Below are 25,562 nucleotides of genomic sequence, written 5' to 3' on the forward strand. Positions count from 1 at the left end.
ACGCTCCCTTTAGTGCCGGCTGTTTGTAGCCAGAACATAGGACAAATTTGAGCCATAATTATGCCGTACATGCTGTTCGCCACTTTCATTATTTAATTAATTGTTTTAGACGTGGTGTTCATTTTTTTTGACCTGCTCAATATAGGGGCATTATTTTGCAAAAACATGAAGTGGTCAATCGAAAATTTGTGCCACAAAAAAACTGGCATAAACCAGAGGCGTAGCTAGGTTCTCCAGCACCCGGGGCAAAGATTCAGTTTGGCCCCCCCCCCCCCAACCTCTTTCCCGACATCTCCTTCCCCCTCGCCGTGTTTGTTTTCTCTACCAATCGACGTGTCATTTCTTTTTATGTAACGCGAGCATAAAATTATTTGTACATTTCACAAGCAATATGGTTCTATACACAACACCAGAACCAAGCTCGGTACATATATACAGCCCCAGAACAAATACAGCTCAATTTAGTGCAACCCCTGCCGTATAGGTGTGTACAGCGTAAAACTACAGCTCCCAGCATGGCCTGAACAATGGTAAGGATATGCTGGGAGATGCCGTTTCACAAAAATAAATCCTATCATAATCAAACCACCCATCATCTCGCTGCAGATCATACAGTGACTACAGTGCTGATTAAAGGCAGAATGAACATTTACATTAAAGAGGCTCTGTCACCAGATTTTGCAACCCCTATCTGCTATTGCAGCAGATAGGCGCTGCAATGTAGATTACAGTAACGTTTTTATTTTAAAAAAAACGAGCATTTTTGGCCAAGTTATGACCATTTTTGTAGTTATGCAAATGAGGCTTGCAAAAGTAAAAGTCCAAGTGGGCGTGTATTATGTGCGTACATCGGGGTGTTTTTAATACTTTTACTAGCTGGGCGTTCTGATGAGAAGTATCATCCACTTCTCTTGAGAACGCCCAGCTTCTGGCAGTGCAGACACAATGTGTTCTCGAGAGATCACGCTGTGCCGTCACTCACAGGTCCTGCATCGTGTCAGACGAGCGAGGACACCGGCACCAGAGGCTACAGTTGATTCTGCAGCAGCATCCGCGTTTGCAGGTAAGTAGCTACATCGACTTACCTGCAAACGCTGATGCTGCTGCAGAATCAACTGTAGCCTCTGGTGCCGGTGTCCTCGCTCGTCTGACACGATGCAGGACCTGTGAGTGACGTCACAGCCTGATCTCTCGAGAACACACTGTGTCTGCACTGCCAGAAGCTGGGCGTTCTGAAGAGAAGTGGATGATACTTCTCATCAGAACGCCCAGCTAGTAAAAGTATTAAAAACACCCCGATGTACGCACATAATACACGCCCACTTGGACTTTTACTTTTAAACACACCCACTTGGACTTTTGCAAGCCTCATTTGCATAACTACAAAAATGGTCATAACTTGGCCAAAAATGCTCGTTTTTTTTAAAATAAAAACGTTACTGTAATCTACATTGCAGCGCCTATCTGCTGCAATAGCAGATAGGGGTTGCAAAGTCTGGTGACAGAGCCTCTTTAAGTGACTCACCGGTGACGTCTCAGATTCTAGTTCTTTTTCTCCATTTGGTCCAGACCTCTATGACGACTTCTCCCGGTCCATTTCCTCAGTTTGCCGCTCACATGTCTTCAGCTTCTCACTTTTCCAACATTTCTGCACCTATAAATAAATATAAAGTTATCATTATACCATACACTACACCCCTAAATATAATGGCGCCAAACACTGCACCTCTAGTTATAATAGCACCATACACCGTGTCCCACACACACACACACTGTGCCCCCTGTAGATAGTGCCCCCATATAGCCCACCCCTGTATATAGTGTCCCACAAATAACTCCCCCTATAGTGCTCTACAGATAGCCCAACCATGTATGTAGCCCCCCTGTAGATATAGCCCACCCCTGTATATAGTGCTCCACATATAGTCCACCCCTGTATATAGTGTTTCATAGATAGCCCACCCCTGTATATAGCCCCCCCTTGTACATATAGTCCACCCCTGTATATAGTTCTCCACTAGATAGTCCACCCCTGTATATAGTGCTCCACAGATAGCCCACCCCTGTATATGCTATATACATGGGTGGGCTATCTGTGGAACACTATATACGGGGGTGGACTATATGTACAAGGGGGCTATATACAGGGGTGGGCTTTCTGTGGAGCACTATAGGGGGGAGCTATTTGTAGGATACTATATACAGGGGTGGGCTATATCTACAGGGGGACTATATACAGGGGTGGGCTATATCTACAGGGGGACTATATCTACAGGGGGACTATATACAGGGGTGGGCTATATCTACAGGGGGACTATCTACAGGGCTGGGCTATATCTACAGGGCTGGGCTATATCTACAGGGCTGGGCTATATCTACGGCGACTATATCTACAGGGGGGGCTATATACTGGGGTGGGCAATCTATGGAGCACCATATACAGGGGTGGGCTATATCTACAGGGGGCTATATACTATATAGCCCACCCCTGTATATGGTGCTCTATAGACAGCCCACTCCAGTATATAGCCCCCCTGTAGATATAGTCCCCCTGTATATAGCCCAGCAGATATAGTCCCCCTGTATATAGCCCCCCCTGTAGATATAGTCCCCCTGTATATAGCCCAGCCCTGTAGATATAGTCCCCCTGTATATAGCCCAGCCCTGTAGATATAGTCCCAGTGTAGACAAAGTCCCCCGTTTAGACAAAGTCTCCCCCCCGCAGATACAGCCGCACACTTCTATTACAATTTAAAAATAAAAAATAAAACTATTCAAACTCACCTTATTCCCGCTCCCACGCCGTCCGGCAGCCATGGAGACCTGCTCTCTTTTGCGCAGGTCTCCAGGGGGTTGAACACCGCGTCTATGAAAGGCGCTGATTGGCTGGGCAGGATGACTTTCCCTGCCAGTCAGTCAGCGCCTTTCATCGACGGAAGCGTCACTGGTACAGAAGGTACCAGTCGCTTCATTCGTGGAAAGGCGCTGAATGGCCGGGCACGGAACGTGCCCGGTCATTCATTGCTTCTAATTGTACCTGTGTCCTTGCGACACAGGTACAATTATAGTGGAGGGGGCGCTGGCGCCCCCCTCTGAACTGCGCCCCTAGCTACGCCCCTGCATAAACTAAGCCAACTAATAAGAGAAAAGGGTCTAGCAAGACGTGCCAAATTACATGTTTAATTACATTACATTGAAAACAATGGGAGGCATTTTCGGGCGTTTTTTGACGAGTTTTGCGGAGCGGTTTCCGCGCCAAAAAACCTCAGTGTGAACAACTCTGAATTACAAATATGAACACGTTAGCAGATATCACTTTGAACTGTAAAATAATTACAATCCTGACCTCTGCAAGCTCCTTTACCTAAAAAAAAATTAATAATTTTTTTGTTTTGCTTTTTTCTTTACCGACGCTGAAATTACCCTATTTGTACAGAGTGCTAGTAAATGTGCAGATGTTTGATCACATGACATCATCTTGTCAAGTTTAAGAGTAAGCTGCTAAATTACGATTTCTAAAAGGGTAGAGCCCTAATGACGTATACATTTTGATTAAATCTTAAAACTGTATGAGATATATAAAAATAAAAACCTTTTTCATATTGCAAAATGTATATTCTAACCTAATTTGTTAAAACATAAACTGTTATTCTTTAGTCTAGCGGGAAAAAGTTGTAGGCGCATCGCTACGTCACTTTTCTACTTGGGGAATCATTGAGGTGGTGCGCAAGTCCCTGTGATACATTATTACTGCGTCTCAATGGTGACCACGTGTCCTCAATGAGCCCTAGCCTTAATATGAACTACAAGGTGGTATAAATGCCAATGCAACACTTAATTACAGTGTATGATAAATTCCGGGAAGCCTAACAGGATACACTTCCATTAAAAAGTGTAGTCTACTACGCTTTCAATACAATTGGAAATCAATGTACGCTGTATGCCAGCACGCACCACCCAGATTAAAGGTTAGATGTTTTACATAAACCAGAAAAAATAAACTTTGTTCTGTTTTTTGGCTTTTATAACTTCAGTTGTTTAGCTAGTTTGCATCTTTAGTCCCCTTATTATTCTTGTTGGTATTGCTGCACTATAAAATGTCATCCAGCACCAGTTACTGTGACTGCAGCAGCCAATAGCTGGCTACCTCGTGTGGTCTCTTCCATAATGAGTTTTCCATTTATTATGCAGGAATGCTGTAGACTTCTAAAATGTTTTGTTTTTTTCTGCTGACATAGAAGAAATTTCCTTAGGCCATGTTCATGCAGAGTTTTTTGCCGCAGAAACTGCTGCAAAAACCAGCCAAAATTGACTCCCATTGATTTCAAAGGGAGGTGAAGGCGTTTTTTTACCGCAAGCAAAAAAAAAAAAAGCGTCATGCCCTATCTTGAGGTGTTTTCCGCCTCAAAAACCCCATTGAAATCAATGGAAGGCGGAAATAAACCCTTTTTTTTATTTATTTTTTTTAGACTTTTCTAGACCAAAAAAACGCTCGCGGTTATTCCATCTTTCTGTTGAAGAGCGCTTAAATAAAAAGCCTAAAAATAAACACGGCTAAAAAATGCGTGTGGTGCAAAACCACTTAACTCCTTCCCGACCGCCCACTGTCTTTTGACGTCAGGCGGTGTGGGTGCTTAGTCTACAGAGACGTCTTTTGGCGTCGCTGTAGATCAGGCTGATGAGCGTCCTCTAACAGCTCCTGATCTTAGAGCAGCCTCCTGAACACAGCTGGGGTCGGCAAACATGACCGCGGCATGATCAAAGGGAATTCCCCTCTTTGATTGCATCACCGGGATTCCAGTGATGCGATCAAACACTGGGGAATCCCTCTGCAGTCAGCCCTGGGGACCTACAAAGGACCCCAGGGCTGTCTGTTCTGTGTGCCTGCTGTTCGGGCACACTATATGCTGCCCGATCAGCATCCTGTGTCATAGTGACACAGTGTAATGTATTAGCGTACAGAAGTATGCTAATACATTACAAGTAAAAAATAAAGTTATCCCTTGATGGGATTAAAAAAAAAAAAAAGTAACGAAACAAATAAATAAAAAAAGTCCCAAAAAGAGTTTATTTTGCATTAAATACACTTTATTGCCCCTACACTAAATAAAAACAAAAAACCTACGCATATTAGGTATCTACACGACCGTAATAACCTGAAGAATTAGTCTAATGGGTTATTTAGCGTGAAACGTGAACGGGATAAAAAATAAACCCAAAAAACTATTCCGAGAATCGCTTTTTCCTATATTCACGCCGTAAAAAAAAAATTTTTTACCCCCAAACTGTGGGGGAAAAAAACAACTATTTCTCTCGCATAAAACAAGGCCTCATACAGCCATGTCAGTGAAAAAATAAAAAAGTTATGGCTGCTGAAACGCAGAGAGGCAAAATCAGAAAAATTTAGCTGGTCATTAAGGTCTTTTCAGGCCTGGTCATTAACGGGTTAAAAAAAAACGGCGCTGACTTTTGCAGGCCGAATTTTCTGCCTTCAAAAAACTGTGTGAGCATACCCTTAGGGGTCAGAAAACTCTTTTAAATACAGGTTTTCCTTAAAGGTATTCTCCAGGACTTTTATGTTGATGGTCACAGCCTATTCTTAGTTTACCCGGCACAGTGCCGTAAACTTCTGTAGTGGCTATGCCTGGAATTGAGACGGAAGTGTACGGTGCTGTGGCTGGCAAACGAAGAAAAGGCCGTGCTGATCGGTAGGGGTACCGGGAGTCGGACGCCAACCAATCTGATATTGATGACCTATCGGAAAGGATAGGCCATCAACATAAGTGTCTGAGAACGCCTTTAATTTACTATTGTATCATTGTTTATTGCTTTGTTATCCATTATTTTATCTTTACAAATTTTGCCAATATAACATTACAATGTTTTTATGCTTTGCTTCTAACTTATTTGCCTATTTTCCTTAAAAAAATTAAGATGGGTCTGACTCCAGAGATAAGCCAAAGCTATATCGACTTCAACTGAGCATCACAGAGGTCGGAACTGAGAAACTGGATGAGAATTCTATACAGGTGAAATGTTATTTCGTATACATGAAGCTTAGCACTAACCGCACATGATTTATTGTCTAATAATAAACTTTATATAACGCCAACGTAGTCAGCAGCTCTTTACAATTGGGAAAGTAACAAACAAGTCAAATGAGAGATGAACAAACCATGAGACAAAAGGAGAGCGGATCTTTAATCTAACCGAAATGGCAGGAGTGACTATAGATACATGGTGCTAATTTTCACTTGGGCACCAGCTCCTTGTGTTTGCAAACAAAAAAATCATTGCACAGTCACCCATGGTCCAGATTCTGCATACTGGCTCCTGCAGGCTTCAATATCTCCCACTGCCTGGATGGCGTCTCCGCCGCTTCCTCACACGCCGCACCCATGTCACCTGCGTTAAACTCCATACCAGATGCCAAAATTAATTCAGACCCCAAGCCCTAATTTTAATTCAGAGAACAGACTCCAAAATTTATGTATTCATTCACATTTTTGCTATGAGGCAACAAATACCCTTTTTGCATTTCACTAAAACTTAACTTTTAATAGCGTTTTAACTTAAATAGGAAAATACAGCCTATTTCTAAAACCACAAACATCTATCCTATAATACTGATCAAGATCTTGGCGGAGATCCAATATGTTTGCTGTCCTTTTGACACACAAATGTATAATAAGGTATGTGTGGCTGCAGCTCACAACATCTCTTATAAACTTTCTCAGGCAATGTATTGCTAATTCAAATTTAAAGAGGCTCTGTCACCAGATTTTGCAACCCCTATCTCCTATTGCAGCAGATCGGCGCTGCAATGGAGATAAGAGTAACGTTTTGTTTTTTTTTAAAACGATCATTTTTGGCCAAGTTATGACAGTTTTTATATTTATGTAAATGAGGCTTTCTAAAGTACAACTGGGCATGTTGAAAAGTAAAAGTACAACTGGGTGTGTATTGTGTATGTACATCTGGGCGTTTTTACTACTTTTACTAGCTGGGCGTTGTGAATAGAAGTATCATCCACTTCTCTTCACAACGCCCAGCTTCTGGCAGTGCAAAGACACAGCGTGTTCTTGAGAGATCACGCTGTGACGTCACTCACTTCCTGCCCCAGGTCCTGCATCGTGTCGGACGGGCGAGGACACATCGGCACCAGAGGCTACAGTTGATTCTGCAGCAGCATCAGCGTTTGCAGGTAAGTAGCTACATCGACTTACCTGCAAACGCCGATGCTGCTGCAGAATCAACTGTAGCCTCTGGTGCCGATGTGTCCTCGCTGGTCCGACACGATGCAGGACCTGGGGCAGGAAGTGAGTGACGTCACAGCGTGATCTCTCAAGAACACGCTGTGTCTTTGCACTGCCAGAAGCTGGGCGTTGTGAAGAGAAGTGGATGATACTTTATTTTTTTTTCACTTTTCCACTAGGGGACTTCACTATGCGATTATTCAATCGCATTTATAATACACTGCAATACTTCTGTATTGCAGTGTATTATGCCTGTCCGTGTAAAACAGACAGGCATCTGCTAGGTCATGCCAAAGGCATGATCTAGCAGGCATCACTACAGGAAGACCTGGGACCCTTTATTAGGCCCTCGGCTGCCATCGGAGACACAGACACTTGGCGATCTTATCTCCGGGTTTCGGTGGGATGAGAAGGAGCTCCCTACCTCTCTCCAAAACCACTCAGATGCGGTGCACGCTACCTCTGGCAGCTGAGAGCAGGGAGATTTAACAGTGCTGTTTACTTATTTCGATGCAACGACGTAAAAAGTCTATTGCATCGGAATAAAGCCTGTTAGTGACCGACGTAAAAACACTTTGGGGCGGTCACTAACTGGTTAAGAGGTACCTATCTACCCGATACAATGGTGCCCTCAGGGGTAACAGGGCTATTGACAGCGTACTTGACGAAAATAGTGGTTATAAATACATGATTTGTTTCAGTAGGGGGATTATCTAATCAAGAACCAATCACTGCGTCCCATTTAGGTAGCACCCCCTTCGGGTCTGAGTAACCGTTCTCTCTTGGCCTATCTGTCCTCCGACCTGGAGGAGGTGTGAAACACATGGGACCCAGTTATTGGCCCTTGAATGTGCAATCCCCCAAAGGACACAAATAGATGTTATTTGTTTCAAGAACTCTGTCATTAACCCCGCTACCCCTGATGACGCCCTCTATCGGTGGGTGAAACATCAGACGAGGGGGAGGGGGTAGGGACCTCTCAAATTTTAAATAGAAATACATCTCCTGAGCAAGTTTATATCCGATGTTGTGAGCAGCAGCCACATATACAGTGGTGCTTTAAAGTTTGTGACCCCTTGTGGCAAGCCGTCCTGGCTCAGATGCAGAAAAACCGTTCCAAACCATAATACCACCACAGTGTTTTGCAGATGGTATGAAGGTTTTTATGCTGGAATGCAGTGTTTTCCTTTCTCCAAACATAACGCTTCTCATTTAAACCAAAAAACCGTCCACAAAACATTGTTTTTTCCAATAGCCTTCTGGCTTGTCCAGGTGATCTTACGCAAACTGCTCATGGGCAAAATGATAGTTTTTTACCGCTCAGACGGTTGTAGATGTACAGTCTGAAGTGTCCATCAAGGGTTTGACCTTCCCCTCAGCTAGCATGCAGAAAGAATGATCCAAATTTCCACTGGTGTGTATATCTCGCTGGTACTTGTGGTTCCACACAGAAGTGAAACTGCAGAAATGCAACGGCTTGCTGTGTATATCCTCGTACGTGATGTTCTAAATCTCCAACAAGGGAGAAAAAGGAGATAGTGCACTACCTTTTGGAAACTGCAAATTCCACGACTTTATTCCATACTTACAAAAATGGATATAGATAAAAGCATAAGATAAGCTCTTGTAACACGCCAAATAATGCAACCCGACCGTGGGTTTCACCCTTCTGGCTTCCTCTGGGGCACTTCAGACTGTACATCTACAACCGTCTGAGCGGTAAAAAACTATCATTTTGTCTCTGTTTTTTGTGGTGTTGAGGATTTCACCTCTTTTTTTACCTGCTCCGGTTGTTCATCTCCTTGTTGAGATATTTCAGTGAGTAGAGAGCTGAGTTGCATATTTGGTTGCTCATGGGCAGCAATGTTGTTTTTGCAGAGCAGCGGCTTTCTCCTTGCAATTCTGCCTTGCACACCATTGTTGTTCAGTGTCGTCCTGATGACCTGAACATTAATGTGAGAAAGGCCTTTAGTTGCTTAGAAGTTACCTTGGGTTTGTTTGTAACTCGGGGACTATTATACGCCTAGCTCTTGCCGTGAGTTTTGTTGGTCGACTACTGCTGTGGCGGGTAATAGTTGTCTTGAATTTCCTCCATTTGTATACAATCGGTATGACACTGAAGTACAAACTTTTTAGAGGTGGTTTTGTAACCTTTTCCAGCCCGATGAGCATCAATTCTTCTGAGGTCGTCCGAAAATCTTTTGTTCATGCCATGATACACTTCTACAAGCATGTGTTGTAAAGATCAGACTTTAATAGATCCCTGTTCTTTAAATAGAACAGGTCACCCACTCACACCGGACTGTCACCCCATTTGAAAACACCTGACTAATTAGCAGATAACGTGAATCTGAAATCCTAAGGCCAGGTTACCAGGGGTCGGATACGCTGCGTAATACCTGCGCAGCATATTCAACGTGGAGCCCGCAGCACCTTCCGCCAGAAAAAAGTCCGGCCACCTACGATAACGTTGCAGTCCATGTGACGCTGCAGCCTGTGATTGGCTGCAGCGGTCACATGGGATGAAACGTCATCCCAGGGAGGACAGACTGCTGGAAGGAGAGCGTTCTGGGTAATCATATTTGTTTTTTTTTGTTCTTTTCCCCAGAGTTGCGATTTTTGCAGCGCAATTACTGCGATTATGCCCAGAAGGCGCGACACTTGGCTTGTTGTTGTGGGTTTTGCATCCCTTTTGAATTCAGTGGGGATTAACCCGCAACAGAAAATCAACATAAATTGACGCGCACCGCAGGTCAATTTTATTAATATTTATGCTTCATTTTTTTTCCCGCAGCGTGTGCGTGAGACTTTCTAAATCTCATCCACTTTGCTGCTACTGTAAATGCTGCGGATCACATGGGAACCTGGCATAAAGGTTCACATATTTTTGCCACTCAGATATGTGATATTGGATAGTTTTCCTCAGATTACCAAGTCTAATATTTTTGACTCATTTGTTTTATTTTATAAACATTTAGGACTTAGGTCAAATTTTATTCAGTAATATAGACAATTTGGAAGGATTCACAAACTTTCAAGCACCACTCATTATACATTTCTGTGTCAAAGGACTGTTGGATCTCGGCCGAGATCTAGATCATCAATATTATTGCACTTAGTATAGAGGTTCGTGGTTTTTCTTTTCGTGAAATGGAATAAGGGTATTTGTTGCCTCATGCCAAATTGGGAATTGAGTTGGCTAAATTACTTAGTCAAAAATCAATGAACATTGTGAATTGCAAAATTAATGTAGACCCCAGAACAGACCCAACATCTTTGTGTGAAGGGGTTTAGGGTTGCCTTCAATTTCTTTAGAAAGAACTAGTTTGATGGTTGCTCCTCTGGACAACTAGTGGTATAATTTAGGCTTGTTGGCCAGTGGCTTTATGGACGTGGACTGGCATGAGAATTGCTGGCTGCTGCTGTACAGTTAACTGCTGCCTGCTGGGCTTGGGATCTGGGTTTCCTCAGGCATCTATGGCAGCCTATGCTGTAGTGGGCAGGTTGTATGGCTATGTACTCCACACAACGGTCTGCTTAAGGGGAACATGAGGACTTTTGGCTACCCACTACTAGCAGTTCTTACCTGACCCACTCTTCTTGGTCCGGGGCACTGCCGCACTGTCAATCTGCCAGGTCTACTGCGGGCACTTCTCTATATCTCCCTTTTTTTGTCTTGCTTTGTTCTCGGCTCTGGCACTTTGCTGCCATTCCAGTGAGGCTTCGTTGCCCACATGGCCACTTTGTTTTAGTCTTTGCAAGGCTCCAGTGGTTAATTTCGACAAAGGAACGGGCACTGGTATATCGCACGGTCCATTCTGTTCCCCAAAGTAACTACTGCCCGCTGCCACTTTTTAGACCTTTTTTTTTTTTTTTTTTTGTGGGCCCAAGATGACAGTACCAGCCTTGAGCTATGGTTATGTGACATAATCCTCCTTGATTAAATTGGTTTTCGAGGCATGCTGAAAACTAGGAATGTTAGGAGCAAGTCTAATGGTGCGGGAATTCACTACCACGGACAATCACCTGCGGGTGCCGGCTGTAACTAGATATTTGCAGTGTATCATTTAAGCGGGCTCGCAAGTCCCCAAGTGGGATCAAAAACCGTGTTTCTTTCCCATTTTCATGTATCTCTTATGCAATGTTAAATACTTTTGTGTCAAAAAAGACACAAGTATAGTAGGTATGATACCTTTATTGGCTAACCATAAAATCACTGGCACGTTCTCCTGTACATCCTCCAATGTAGTGTACATGATCCTGTGTACAAGGTGCATCAATAAAGGAATCTACATTGGAGAAACAATACAAAAACTACAAACCAGGATGAATCTTCAGACATACAATAAAACAGTAGTTCAGAACCCCACGGGTGTATCCAACTCCTATGTCACACATGTACATACGTATTGTACAATTTTTTTTACTAAATCTATATTTCCATCTCTTTACTCTATTTTGGCAGCACTTATTTTTTTTAAAACAAAAATTTTTGAGCAATTTAGAAGACTTGCAAATTTAATAATAATTTTATACATTTTGAAGTACGTTTTGCTTTCCTGCACCAAGCCAGGTTTTCAGAGGCTCATAGGTGTCAGAATTATGGAAACCCCCCACAAATGACCCCATTTTGAAAACTACACCCCTTAAATTTACTAAGGGGTGTTGTAAGTATTTTGAGCCCACAGTTTTTTTGCAAGAATTCATGCGAAGCAGGTGTAAAAAAATAATTAACTTTTTTTCACAAATGTCATTTTAAAGACCGATTTCTTTGTAAAGGGAACATAAGAATGAAGAAACACCCACCCAAAATAAAGAGGGAGCACTCTTTGTCTTTCAGGGCGCAAGTTGAATAAATTCTTAGCCCCAAATCATGCATTAGAGGCATTGAGCTGCGTGAACAAAAAAAAAAAAACACCCAAAAATTACAGCGTTTTTAAAAACTAGATTCCTAAAGGTATTCATCTAGTGGTGTAGTGAGCATGCTGACCAAACATTTTTTTAAAGGAGGGAATAATGAGTATTTCAGACACTATGGGTACATAATGTTTTCTTCAAATTATTATTACATGGTCTCCTCTATTTCATGTGGTAATGTGGTGGAAGGTTATTTTGTTAGAAATATGCCACATTAATAAATTTGTGCGGCATCCAAAAATGTGAAGCTGTGTATTCATAACGGATGCATCTCGTTATAGACGCATTTGCCTGTACTTACGACTATGCCTTGCTAAAGAAGCAGTTGTCCCGCATCTGTGCCATTATGATGTCATCGTGGACAGCATACTATCCTAATATAAAGTCAGTCTGAGAGGAAAAAATAAGCTGTACTGGAGTGACGGGCAATATCTTCAAAAAAAATTGAGGAAAATGTATCCAACTATGTGGCAAACATGAGTTTGTTCACTAGATTGAAGAACTCCTGCAGGGCTGTCATGACCAGCTTTTTTTTTTTTTTTTCCTTCGGTTGTACGTTTATTTAGCACCATCAATCCCTATATGAGGGACGAACGTGCCAAGTGATGCGGTACACCATAACAGGCCCCTGCCCGGCAAGGAAGGAACCGCTATGTGCACAAAACAACCAATCGGTTGAAGTATATATATAAAGGGGCAGTGTCCAAAACCATTTATAGGAACCGTAAAGAACCCCAACAAAACGGGAACAAAGCCTATGGTGTATTATTAAGGAACAGCTCGATTATTCGAGATCCTCCAAAAAAAAAAAAAATATCATGCCCATATCACGGTACAGAATTAGGAATGTAACAGCTGTATGTGGCAGGACATAGTCATAAGAAAAAGAAAATACATTCTCAATTTTTTCATGTAATCACTGATAAAATGCATGACTTCCACTAATTCAGGGGTGGCACGGGCCGCACGTGTTGGATTTATATACTAATAAATGCATTGCCCACATTTATTTTTTATTTCAAGAACACTCGTGGGGTCTATGTTCTGAATAGACAGATGTGGGCTCCTGCACAATAAACTATTCGATTTTGAGTGATCATGTCCAGGAATTAATTGTCCAAGACTTGTATAATAAAAATTAATTTGTGAGTGATCAAGTTCTGGATTTAATTGTCCAAGAATTGTATAAAAAAAATCATAAGGGGTAAAATTTAGTTTTATGGTCTGAAATAAATACACTTTACTACCTCCCCATGAGAATCCCTCCCTCCCTTGGAAAGCCCAGAAACGAAACAAAATATATGAATAAATGAAATTGACTCCCTAAAAAGAATCCCCCCCCCCCACCCCATCTTTTTGGGGGTCCCTAAATTATATATAAAATTAATAATTCAAATCTGTGCGATAGGTCTCAACAGGGAAAGTTGCACAGGCCTGGTTTTGAAGGGCACATGGGGCCGTAAAACCGGTTATCCCTCCTCCTTTCATGCTTACTGCACACCCAGCATTTTTTTTTGGGGGGTATCTTTGGTTCTCAGAGTCTGGGACTGGGTGAAGGAAGTGGCGCTCAGTGAGCCTTTTGACATCCTCTGACTCAAAGGATTCTCCAGGTGCATGGGGAGCCATACCGGAGCTGCTTTATAATTTTCTCCTGATATTGATCTTATAGAGCCCATAACTATTATATGTAGCCACTTGTTTTCGGTAGATCGCTAACTTTTTATACCATGCCCTAGTTTTGTGTTTGACCAGGTATGGTTGCAGGACCTGGTTAGATAGACTGCCCCCCCCCCCCCCCTCCATGAGCTTATTGTAGTTCAATACGCAGACCAGTTTCCTCTTATCAGAGTTTGTGTCACTCTCTCACTGCCACTGTGGTGTCTTCATGCACGGTGGTCAGCATGTAAACCTCCTTTTTGTCACTTCACTTGACAGCAAGTAACTGGTCACTTGCAAATGGGTGATTGTGTGGACACCAGTTGTTGAGGGAAGTCGGCTCAATTTTTACGCACCGTCCCACAGGCCCTTGTATTCGCAGCATTGGGGGACTTCTACAGGGGGACACTAGTGTAGTAGTCTGTGTACACATAGTACGCTTTCTGTAGGAATGGCACCATTAGTTCCCAGACAATTTTCCCACTAATGCCAATATCCTCTGGGCATCCTGGGGGATTAAGGGGGTGGTCCCTGCCCTCATAAATAAAAAAGCCACAGGTGTAGCCCGTTGTTCTCTTGCACACCTTATAAAGTTTTACGCTGTATTGGGCTCTTCTGGAGGGGATATTTTGGTGAAAGGATAGACTGCTCTTGAAACTCATAAGAGACTCGTCTACTGATTTTAAATTTAAAAATGTCACTTAAGGGGGTGATAAGCGGTCTCAATTTTGTTAAGTCGATCATAGCCTGGGTCACTTCTTCCGTGGATTTGGGAATTGTCTGAGGTGCATGAAACACATTGATGCATAGCGTGTTTGGGCCATAACGGCTGCAAACACAGGGGGGCTGTATATAGTTTTGGTAGCCCAGTAGGACCGAATAGAAGTTTTTGTGTTTTTTAACTAACCCCAAATTTAGGGTAATCTACAAAAAAAAAAATTTATTTTGGAAACTCTTGTCGGGATTCATGGCAGAGCAAGACCTGGGACTTAAATCTTGGGGTCAGGGGTGATTACGGGTGATCTGGGGGGGGGGGGTGATTACGGGTAATTTAGGAACAATGGCGAATTTGTGGTGTGTTTTTCACAGTTTAAAGAGGCTCTGTCACCAGATTTTGCAACCCCTATCTGCTATTGCAGCAGATAGGCGCTGCAATGTAGATTACAGTAACGTTTTTATTTTTTAAAAACGAGCATTTTTGGCCAAGTTATGACCATTTTCGTATTTATGCAAATGAGGCTTGCAAAAGTACAACTGGGCGTGTTGAAAAGTAAAAGTACAACTGGGCGTGTATTATGTGCGTACATCGGGGCGTGTTTACTACTTTTACTAGCTGGGCGTTCTGACGAGAAGTATCATCCACTTCTCTTCAGAACACCCAGCTTCTGGCAGTGCAGATCTGTGACGTCACTCACAGGTCCTGCATCGTGTCGGAACCAGAGGCTACAGTTGATTCTGCAGCAGCATCTGCATTTGCAGGTAAGTAGCTACATCGACTTACCTGCAAACGCCGATGCTGCTGCAGAATCATCTGTAGCCTCTGGTGCCGATGTGTCCTCGCTCGTCTGACACGATGCAGGACCTGTGAGTGACGTCACAGCGTGATCTCTGGAGAACACGGCTGTGTCTGCACTGCCAGAAGCTGGGCGTTCTGAAGAGAAGTGGTTGATACTTCTATACACAACTCCCAGCTAGTAAAAGTAGTAAACACGCCCCGATGTACGCACATAATACACGCCCAGTTGTACTTTTACTTTTCAACACGCCCAGTTGTACTTTTGCAAGCCTCATTTGCATAAATACGAAAATGGTCATAACTAGGCCAAAAATGCTTGTTTTTTAAAAATAAAAACGTTACTGTAATCTACATTGCAGCGCCGATCTGCTGCAATAGCAGATAGGGGTTGCAAAATCTGGTGACAGCCTCTTTAACAGCAAGATTTGAATGTAGTATCTCGCGCTCTCTCTCCTCTCACAAATCAACTACAGTGAGAGGAGGACGTGAAACCGCACAAAACCTGTGATGTATGTAGTAAAGATGAGACTATGGTGCCTGTGATGTGTATATCACAGTGACCATATAATCAGGGATCAATTAGAATGGTCCCTGATCAGTTTCTATTTACAGGCAGAATATCTGCCTTTCACTCACAGCGCTTGCGTGCGCCTTTTTCTTTTTTGGCAGTGGTGTCGAAGGGGGGGCACGATCGCTGGTAGCGAGGGGCCTAACAACTCATTTTTTTTTTATATCCTCACACCAAACATTCATGGTGAGAGGGGATAAAAACTAGTTTTCACTTCACACAGCATTGTAATGGCGATCGGTGGTATTCCTTGAATACCGGCGATCGCTGGTTTGGAGACCGCAAACAACGGTCCCCAGACAGTGCTCCAAGCCCTCCGCTACCTCTGGTAGCTGAGCGCAGGTAGCTATCCCTTCGGACGTCGCCGCAAATTTATTATGATGCAGTGCCGTGAAAAGGCGTATGCATCAGAATAAAGCCCGTTAGTGGCCGAAGTGAAAAAGGCATATTGGCGATCACTAACCGGTTAATAAGATGTTTTTTAGTAGAGGAGCCATAAAAACTTCAGAAATTCCAATTTTGATTGGCTAAGTGATGACCTTAACGGCAAAAACTGGGGCAATGTCCTCAAATATAAAAGTACATAAACTAAATGTGACATTTTTAAAACCCTCTTAAATATGTCCTGTGAAAAAAATATATACCTTATGGGAATAAACCAGCTAGAAACAGAATAATGCCAATGTGGGTAAACAAAATACGGTGATATAGCCCAAAAAATACGGTAATTTAAGACGCACCTGACTATAAGACGCACCCAGGTTTTAGACAACAGAAAATAGGGGAAAAAAAATCATATTTTACTACTTTTACAAAGAAAAAACTATTGGTTAAACAAAATAATTTGTTCAGTTTCACCACATTCAAAGAGCCGTAACTTATATTTTTCCATCGTTTGAGCGGTGTGAGGGCTTAGTTTTTGCGGGACGAGCTGTAGTTTTTATTAACACCATTTTTTTGGTACATACGATTTTTTTTATCACTTTTTATTTCATTATTTTTAGCGCAATTGTGACCAAAAGACAACGATTCTGGGGTTTTAAAGGGAATGTGTCGCTAGAATTTTTTTTTAATTAAGTGATTACACATTGTTTTAATTTTTTTCACAAGTCAGGAAATATAAATTAGCTTCTAATTTATAACATTTCCATGTGCTGGCCACTAGAGGGAGCAGTTCCCAAAATTGCAGCATGGTCAATGTGGTAAAGCAACCTCATTGCTTTATGCTGCAAATTTGGGGTAGACACACTACCTCTACTGTCCTCACACAATCCCCCCTCCCTTCTTCTGGCTGGTCCCAGGAGAAGGAGGGGTTTGAATCTTCAAACCACCTACACACTGTGCCGCCATTTTCTGAGCGACTGCACAGTGTAGGAGGATTAGATACAGTTCTCAGCAGACAGTATAACACGAACATAAATTACCTTCTCCTGCCGCCGCCACCTCCGTTCCTATTCCTTGCGCCTTCGCTTCCTTGAACATATGGCCGGAAGCCGCGGCCGGAAGTCGTAATTTTACTGTCTGGCAGCAGCTTCCGGTCCACATGAAAATGGCGCTGGATTTCGCTCTGCGAACAAGCTTCGTTTTGGTCTGTGTGAGAGCGGCGCATGCGTCGTTCCCACACAGACGGCTTACGCTTCAGAGAATGGAACAGCTCCCGTTCGCATTCTCTATGGGGTTGTATGTGCCGTATTCCATCTCTGTATGTGTCGTTAATAGACACATAGAGATGAAAAAAAATGGCAGCCCCCATAGAGAAGCAAAAGTAAGAACAAAGTAAAAAGTAGAACAAGAGAACACAAATAAAATCTATGTTAATATCCTATTAAAAGCAATAAGATAAAAAAAATAATTTCATGAACACTTCCCTTTAAATTCATTTATTTTACGCCGTCCACCGTGTCAAATAATGCTATATTGTATTAGTTTTGGACTTTTACGGACGCAGCGATACCTATTTTTTTTATTTTTTCATTGTGCTTGGGGAAAAATGTTAGTTTACAATTTTTATTTTTTTTACACTCCTGAAAATTGATCTAACTTTTTTTACACATTTTTAGTTCCCCTAGGGGACTTGAACCAGCGATCATTAATCACTGGTACAATACACTGCAATACATGGATGAGTTACGAAAACAGCGTAACTCGCTGAGCTACGCTATTTCCGCAACTCTCATAGTAGTGAATGGCAGTTACAGAAACTGCGTAGCCCAGCGAGTTACACTGTTTATGTAACTCGACCATGTAACCAGGAAGTGTCCGGAAGACAGCAGAGTCTGGTAAGCTAGAACGGAGTTTAGGGGCCCTGTTCTAGAGATAGATGCGGGTCCCAGAGGTGGGACCTGCATCTATCTGACATTTATGACATATCCTGTGGATATGTCATAAATGTCCTTCATGGGAAAACCACTATAAATGCTGCGGTCGCTATTGAATGCGGCATTTAACTAGTTAAATGGCCAGGAACAGCGCCATCTCTGTTCCTGGCTGTTAGAGCAGCGTGTCAGAAGCTGACACCTGCAGTGTATGGAGCAGGCTCAGCGTGTGAGCCCGCTCTATACATCATCCCCTCCCCGCTCCATGATGTGCCACCACATCACGGGTCGGGAAGGGGTTAAGTAAGGAGCGGTCAGGGGCCTGGCGCTGCTGGGTCCCTTGACTGCTGACTTAGACACAGGGACTTTTTAGCAAGATTTAGTCAGAAAAATACGGTATAAAAAAATATTTTAAACTACGAAAACAAAGATGGTCGTGATGAGACATTTAACTAGTTATAAAGAAAAAATAAGTTGGCTAAAAGACAAAGGCATCAAAGATTAAAACCGACTCGTTGCCAACCAAAGCGGAAATAACTAAACTTCTAATAAAACTTAAAACTGAAAGTGTTAGCCCTCTGGCTATAATGGTGGAGGAGGATGAAGAAAAGCTCAATCTATTAAACACCACCATCTTTACTGTATTTACACAGGAAAATCCAATGTCAGACGAGATGATTAGGAATAAAGTAAATTCTCCATTAAATGTCACCTGCTTAACCCAGCAAGAAGTGCAGCGCCACCTTAAAAAGAACTAAAATAGAGAAATCACTGGGTCAGGATGGCATACACCTCTGCATTCTGCAGAAATTAAGTAGTGTTAGAATCCTTAAATATTATAAATAAGGGTCTGTCTATCATGATGGGGGTCTGTTTTACAGGACTGGTGCATAGCAAATCTTCTAAAAATTCAATATTCAAAAAGTGAGAATGGAAACTTTAGGCCTTTGAGTAAAATATTTGAGGGTTTTCTAAGAGATACTATCTTGGAGAATCCCAGTGAAAATAAACTGTTAACATAAAATCACCAGGAGTTTAAGTGATCGATCCTGTCAGAAACTAATCAGATTAGTTTGAGGAGGAAAGTTGTAGACTGGACCTAGGTAAGACTGGATGTGGTGTATCTTGACTTTGTTTTTTGTTTTTGATAGTGTGCTGCATAAAAGGTTGGTATACAACATGAAAATGCTGGGACTGAGGTAAAATGTGTTGGGTTAACAACTGGCTTAGTGATCGAAAGCAGAAGGTGGTTATTAATGGTACATCTTCAGAGTCAGTCGAAGTTACCAGTGGGGTGCCACAGGGGTCTGTATTGGGCCCTCTTCTTTTTTTAATATATTTTATTAACCCCTACCCGCACGACATCGCAACTGTACGTCCTGCCGAGAAGTTACTTTCCGCACCAGAACGTACAGTTAGCGATTACTGGGGCTCACTGTCCTAACGGACAGTGTCTGGAAACAGGGAGACCAGGGGTCCCCAACAGCTGTCACTCCCCTGTAGCCAGGCAGCGGTGAAACGCCGGTGTTTTTGTCAATTAACCCCTTAAATGCGGTGACCGATAGTGATCGCCGGGTTTAAGGGGTTTGTAGCAGATAGTCACCCCCCCCTCACAGTGGCATGTCAACCGGAGGCCTGACTATGGCCTCTGGGTCTGCCATATCAGGAAGCCTATGAGGACCTGCCTCCAGCAGGTCCTGATAGGCTTCCGGTCAGTGTCACACTGACAGCTGTAATACATTACACTATGTCGAATTAAACAAAAGAAGTCTCACAGGACACAACAGTATAGGGTGGGATATAAAATCTCAACCACCTACAATTTTTTGGTGATACGGACTCCAAACAATAATATATAAACTTTAGAAAAAAAGTGTCCAAAGTATCCAAATGTTTAAAGAAGTATAACATCTTTATTGAACAACACACAGGAATCTAAAATACAATATTTAACTGGATCATCAAATGGAAGTACATTTTAATAAAAATTGGATACAGGTAATGCATGACATAGATAGAAATGTAATACAAGTAGTGTATAGTATAGAAAGATCACTCTTAGAAACATATTCATGTGAGTGAATATAAGTCAGGACAGGTAAGACAAAGAAAAAGTGAGAGTGAGATGTAAATAATCACAGTTCCTGTCTAATAAATATGAAGAGAGTCCTAGTTTTCACTACAACCTGGCGAAGTCATAGTCGGATGCTTACCCATATTCAGTGGTGTAGTGGTATGACCCAGTGGATAAAGTGATGCCCCATGTCGGTAGTGTAATGTATTATAGCTGAGATCAGTGCTGCAGGTCTTCAACTCCTAGTGGGACAAAAAAAATAAATGTTAAGTAATAATGTACAAAAGTGTAAAAATAAGTTATAAATAAAAAATGCACGTTTGAGTCTGCCCTATTCGCTGCAGGTGTCAGCTGTGTATTACAGCTGACCCCCGGGGCTAACTTACAGGAACCGCGAGCGCGCTGTTACAGAAGTCTGTATTGTACCAGCGATCTAATGATCAGAGTCAAGTCCCATAAGGGGACAAATGCAATGTTTAAAAGGAAAAAAAAAAGATTACAGTTATTACTAGTAGAAAAAAACCACAAATATTCAGTATAAAATAAAAAACCTTTCCCCATTTTTTTCACCTAAAGTAATGTAAAAATAAAATTGGTATAGCTATGTCCATAAAAGTCCAAACTATTAGAGTATACTGTGACGATCACCAATATCCGGTCACGTCACAGGGGTGAACTACACTACTGAGCTTATTCATTTACCACATACATCCACGCCCACCTACTCTAGATGATAGGATTATGCCAAATTACTCACATAGGTTTCCAACACCCCAATAATTTATACCACAGTATGCTACCACCACCTATACTTATCTAGGCAATAGGGGCTTACGTCTCTATGTTCCCTTAACACCAGTTCCTATAACACAGAATATCTAAATGGAACACAAAATACAGGTAACGTTCCTCACCTTCGGAAGATTAAGTTCTGTAAGACTACAAGGAAGAGACTTCTAAATATTTAAAATTTAATACACAATAGTGCAGTGCAATACAAAAAATAGTTGTCAGATTAAAAGATGAAAAATATACATACAGTTACAATGCAATCAAACAGTTTATGAAAATAAAAGGGATAAAAGAAACAGAACAAACCCTTACTGATGTACAGTGGCGATATCCTGGCTGTGGGGACAGCTGAAAATATGGGCAGTCACTCCAACCGAGATATGGATCCCCAACGACTAACACTGACCCTCACTTCTCATGGCATTTTAAACTCTGGTTTTCCCTCCAGTTCACTGGCTGGTGATGTCACTGAGAGGAGGCTGTTCATATGATAATGAAGCGTACTCCTCCCATTACACAGTTGTATTTCTATAGAGAAACATAAATGTGTCCTTGCAGGAATTCCCTAGAAATATAAGATTACCTGCATTCACATGTGCAGACAATTAACAACCAGGAAATATCAAACACCACTATAATAGGCCCATGTTTTTAGCCAATCCCAGGTAGTTCCTCTGAGTGTAGGGATCTGAATTTGACATATATATGAGGGCTATTTCCCCTGATCATAACTAGCTATGTGGGTCACTACAAATATCAATTATGATGGGGTTTGCCTTGATGTATCATACTTTCTTTGAAAATAGGCCATTGTCACATGTTTCTCCTGGTCCACATGGCAGACACACCACAGGCATCCAATTTGCATAGCTTTAGATGTTTGGTTAGGATGTTTGGGCAATTACTTCTAACTCTGGGTGAGAATGCTATCTAAGGCCAGATACAAGCCCTGGTGACAAATTCTTAATCAGCACATCTCGCACCTTGGTGAGAAAAGGGCCAATTAAACATTTGTCAGACAGTGGACGTCCTTTGATGGCCAAAGATCTGCATTTCTTATGTAAATCAGTTGTATCTTCTGTGTCAGAAGGAGTTATGAACTGACCTCCTAATAACCTACTTTTGATGATATTATCTATAACACCACATATACCATTATTTAACTCAAGTGGTGAATGCTATAAAAATAGAAAATGTAAAACGCCCAAATTGCTGTTTTTTGGTCACCTTAGCGCTAAAAAAAGTGTAAGTGATCAAAAAGTACGTACCAAAAAATGGTACCAATAAAAACTACAGCTTGTCTCACAAAAAATAAGCCCTCACACCGCTCAATCGAATGTGGTGAAACCAAACAATTTTTTTTTACGTTTTTTTTTCTTTGTAAAAATAGTAAAATATAAAAAATACCTATATAACTTTGGTATCATCATATTCTAATTGAGCCGCAGAATAAAGTTTTTGTTTTACCGTAGTGTGAAAGCTGTAAGAACTAAACCCAAAAAACAATGGAGCAATCATAGTTTTTCGTAACTTCAGCACGCAAAGAATTTTCTTTGTTTCCCAGTACATTATATGGTGCTTTAAAAATAAGCCCTCACACCATTCTATTGATGGAAAGAGAAAACCGTTATGGCTCTTGGAATGCGGGGAGTGAAAAACGAAAATGCAAAAAATAAAATGGCTCCGTCCTGAAAGGGTTAATTTCTAATGAAATACCTGTGGGGTCAAAATGCTCACTAAACCCCTTAACATGCCTTGAGGGGTGTAGTTTACAAAATGGGGTCACTTCTTGGGGGGCTTCCACTGTACTCTGGTACCTCAAAGGTTTTGCAAATGTCATATAGTGCCGAAAGACCAATCAAGCAAAATCTGCATGCCAAATAGCGCTACTGCCTTTTTGAGCCCAGACGGGTGTGCAAGTAGCAGTTTTACCACTTGTGGTATTGCCGTATTCGGGAGAAATTGCTAAATGTTTGGGTGCTTTGTCCCCTCTTTATTCCTTGTGAAAATGAAAAAAATTCAACATTTTAGTGGAAAAAAATCGTTCATCTTTTTCACGGCCTATTTCTAATAAATTCTGCAAAAGACCTGTGGGGACGAAATGCTCACTATACCCTTAGGTAGATTCCCTAAGGAGTGTAGTTTCCTAAATGGTGTCCCTTTTTTGTTTCCTTTATTCTAGTCCCTCACAGGCTTTACAAATGCGGCATGATGCCCGAAAACCATTCCAGCTAAATTTGAGCTCCAAAAGCCAAAAAAATGCTCCTTTTAATCCCTGTTGTGTCCAAACAGCAGTTTATTACCACTTATGGGGTATTTCTGTGCTCAGGAGGGTTTGCTTTACAAATGTTTGGGTGCTTTTTCTCTATTGTGAAATTGGAAAAATCTGAGGTAAATCTAAATTTTATTAGAAAAACCTAGATTTTCACTTTAACGGCCTAATACCACTAAATAAAGCACAAAAAACATGTGGGATCAAAATGCTCACTATTCCCCTCAATAAATTCCTTGAGGGCTGTAGTTTCCCAAACGGGGTCACGTTTGAGGGGTTTCCACTGTTTTGGTACCTCAGGGGCTTTGCAAATGGCACCCGAATACCATTCCAGCAAAACTTGAGCACCAAAAGCCAAATGGTGCTCCTTCCCTTCTGAGCCCTGCTGTGTGTCCAAACAGCAGTTTATTGCCAAATATTGCTGTAATCAGGAGAAATTACTTTTCAAATGTTGTGGTGCTTTTTCTCCTTTTATGTCTTGTAAAAATGTATCATTTCTACGTTTTATTGAAAAAAAATGTAGATTTTACTTTTCACAGTCTGCTTCCACTAAAATAAGCAGAAAACCTGTGGGGTCCAAATGCTCACTTTAACACTCTGTAAATTCCTTGACGGGTGTAGTTTGCCAAATGGTGTCTTTTTGAGGGTGTTTCTACTATTTTGGCCCCACAAGACCTCTTCAAACCTGACATGGTGCCTAAAATATATTCTAATAAAAAAAGCCCCAAAATCCACTAGGTGCTTCTTAGGCTGGTGTTTCAGTCACATAGCACACTGGGGATATTTCTAAAAACTGCAGAATCTGGGCAATAAATATTGAATTGTGCTTCTCTAGCAAAACCTTCTGTGTTACGGGGGGGAAAAAATGGATTTTCTAAAAAAAAAAATATTAAAATGATAAATTTCACCTCTACTTTGCTTTAATTACTGTGAAATACGTAAAGGTTTATTTTGTTTTTGTTTTTTTTGTCTAATTGTAAAAGTTTGATGCTTGTGTTTTGCTTGAGTTGGCCTGTTGTGTTTTGTTTTGTTTTTTTTAGATATTTTGGTATTTTGTCTCTTTATAATAGTTGTTTGGACCAGGCATACAGCCCCATCACTGTGACCTTACAAATATGGATGGCATAGTGACCGTTACTCCAAGAAGTGTTGATGCGGATACATACGTTGATGGTCAGCGCATCTCTGAAACCACCATGTTACACAGTGGTGTGAAAGTGCAGTTTGGGTCTTCATATGTGTTTAAATTTGTGGATCCCAGTCATGATCAATCGCTGGGCAAAAGACCTTCAGATGCTGAACAGATGGTTAAAGGACAAAGGAATAAGTCTGGGTAAGTTAGTTGCAATACTAAGGTGTCGTCCCCCCCCCCCCCCCCCCTACAATTGGAATTACTTACAGTATCATTCTTATATTACATGACCTTTTGCGATCCATGCAGGACTCGATCGGGATACACTGACTTATTGTATGTGAACAGTGAAGAAACCGTTGTACCCAGAGAGTGGTCTTTTAACCTGTTAGTGTTAGGCCTAGCTTATGGCCTGAAAAGATGGTACATGACGCAGGATTTCTCTATTTGGTATTTTTTGCATTTCTGTGTCAAACTCTGCACTAGACATAACAGTGTGTTAGTTTTGTCTGGAGTTTTCCTTCGAAATGTACATTTTCATACAACTTACATTGATGCACAATTGGAAATAGTCTATATACAAACCCTAAAGGTGGCCATACACATTAGATGAATGTCGGTTGATTTTGCCAATTTTAGCGGGACTGGGCGGCCACCTTTTATGTGTATTGCCGTGTCCCAACAGCAGATGCCTGGGGTGAGAAGGATGGGGCTATTGGATTTCAATATTCCCGATCCTCTTGTTTTTAAGAAGATAAGCTACTGACAGGCTGAGCCCGTTTCATGCTCAGGAGGTGTCTGCTGTATGTTACAGCCGACCACCCACTACAACAGTTTATTATTTTTTTTTAAAATATATTACAAAAAATGATTTCAACAAGACCCACTTTTCCCATTTTTTTCTAATGTAAAAACATAATTGGTATCGCTGCATCCGAAAGTCTGAACTATTGATATTTTTAAATTCACAAATAAAGTTTATTGTAAAACATCAGAATCAAATTCAAAGTATTAAGATGCGTAACAAAACTTCTACTGCAAGGAAAAAAGAACACAGTAATTCA

The 25,562-nt window shown here is 41.6% G+C and overlaps 1 protein-coding gene across 26 annotated transcripts in view; it reads left to right on the top strand.

Moving 5' to 3' along the window:
- The window catches only part of AFDN (afadin, adherens junction formation factor), a 529,325-nt gene that overhangs the window by 166,145 nt on the left and 337,618 nt on the right, over window positions 1-25,562 (top strand). For all 26 annotated transcript variants that reach the window (XM_075862614.1, XM_075862630.1, XM_075862615.1 and 23 more), the window contains 2 exons: window positions 5,935-6,029; window positions 24,437-24,699. In XM_075862614.1, coding sequence (XP_075718729.1) covers window positions 5,935-6,029; window positions 24,437-24,699 — 358 coding nt within the window. The remainder of the gene's footprint in view (window positions 1-5,934; window positions 6,030-24,436; window positions 24,700-25,562) is intronic.

Source organism: Rhinoderma darwinii, chromosome 4 (assembly GCF_050947455.1).
Source record: "Rhinoderma darwinii isolate aRhiDar2 chromosome 4, aRhiDar2.hap1, whole genome shotgun sequence".
NCBI classification, from domain to species: domain Eukaryota; kingdom Metazoa; phylum Chordata; class Amphibia; order Anura; family Rhinodermatidae; genus Rhinoderma; species Rhinoderma darwinii.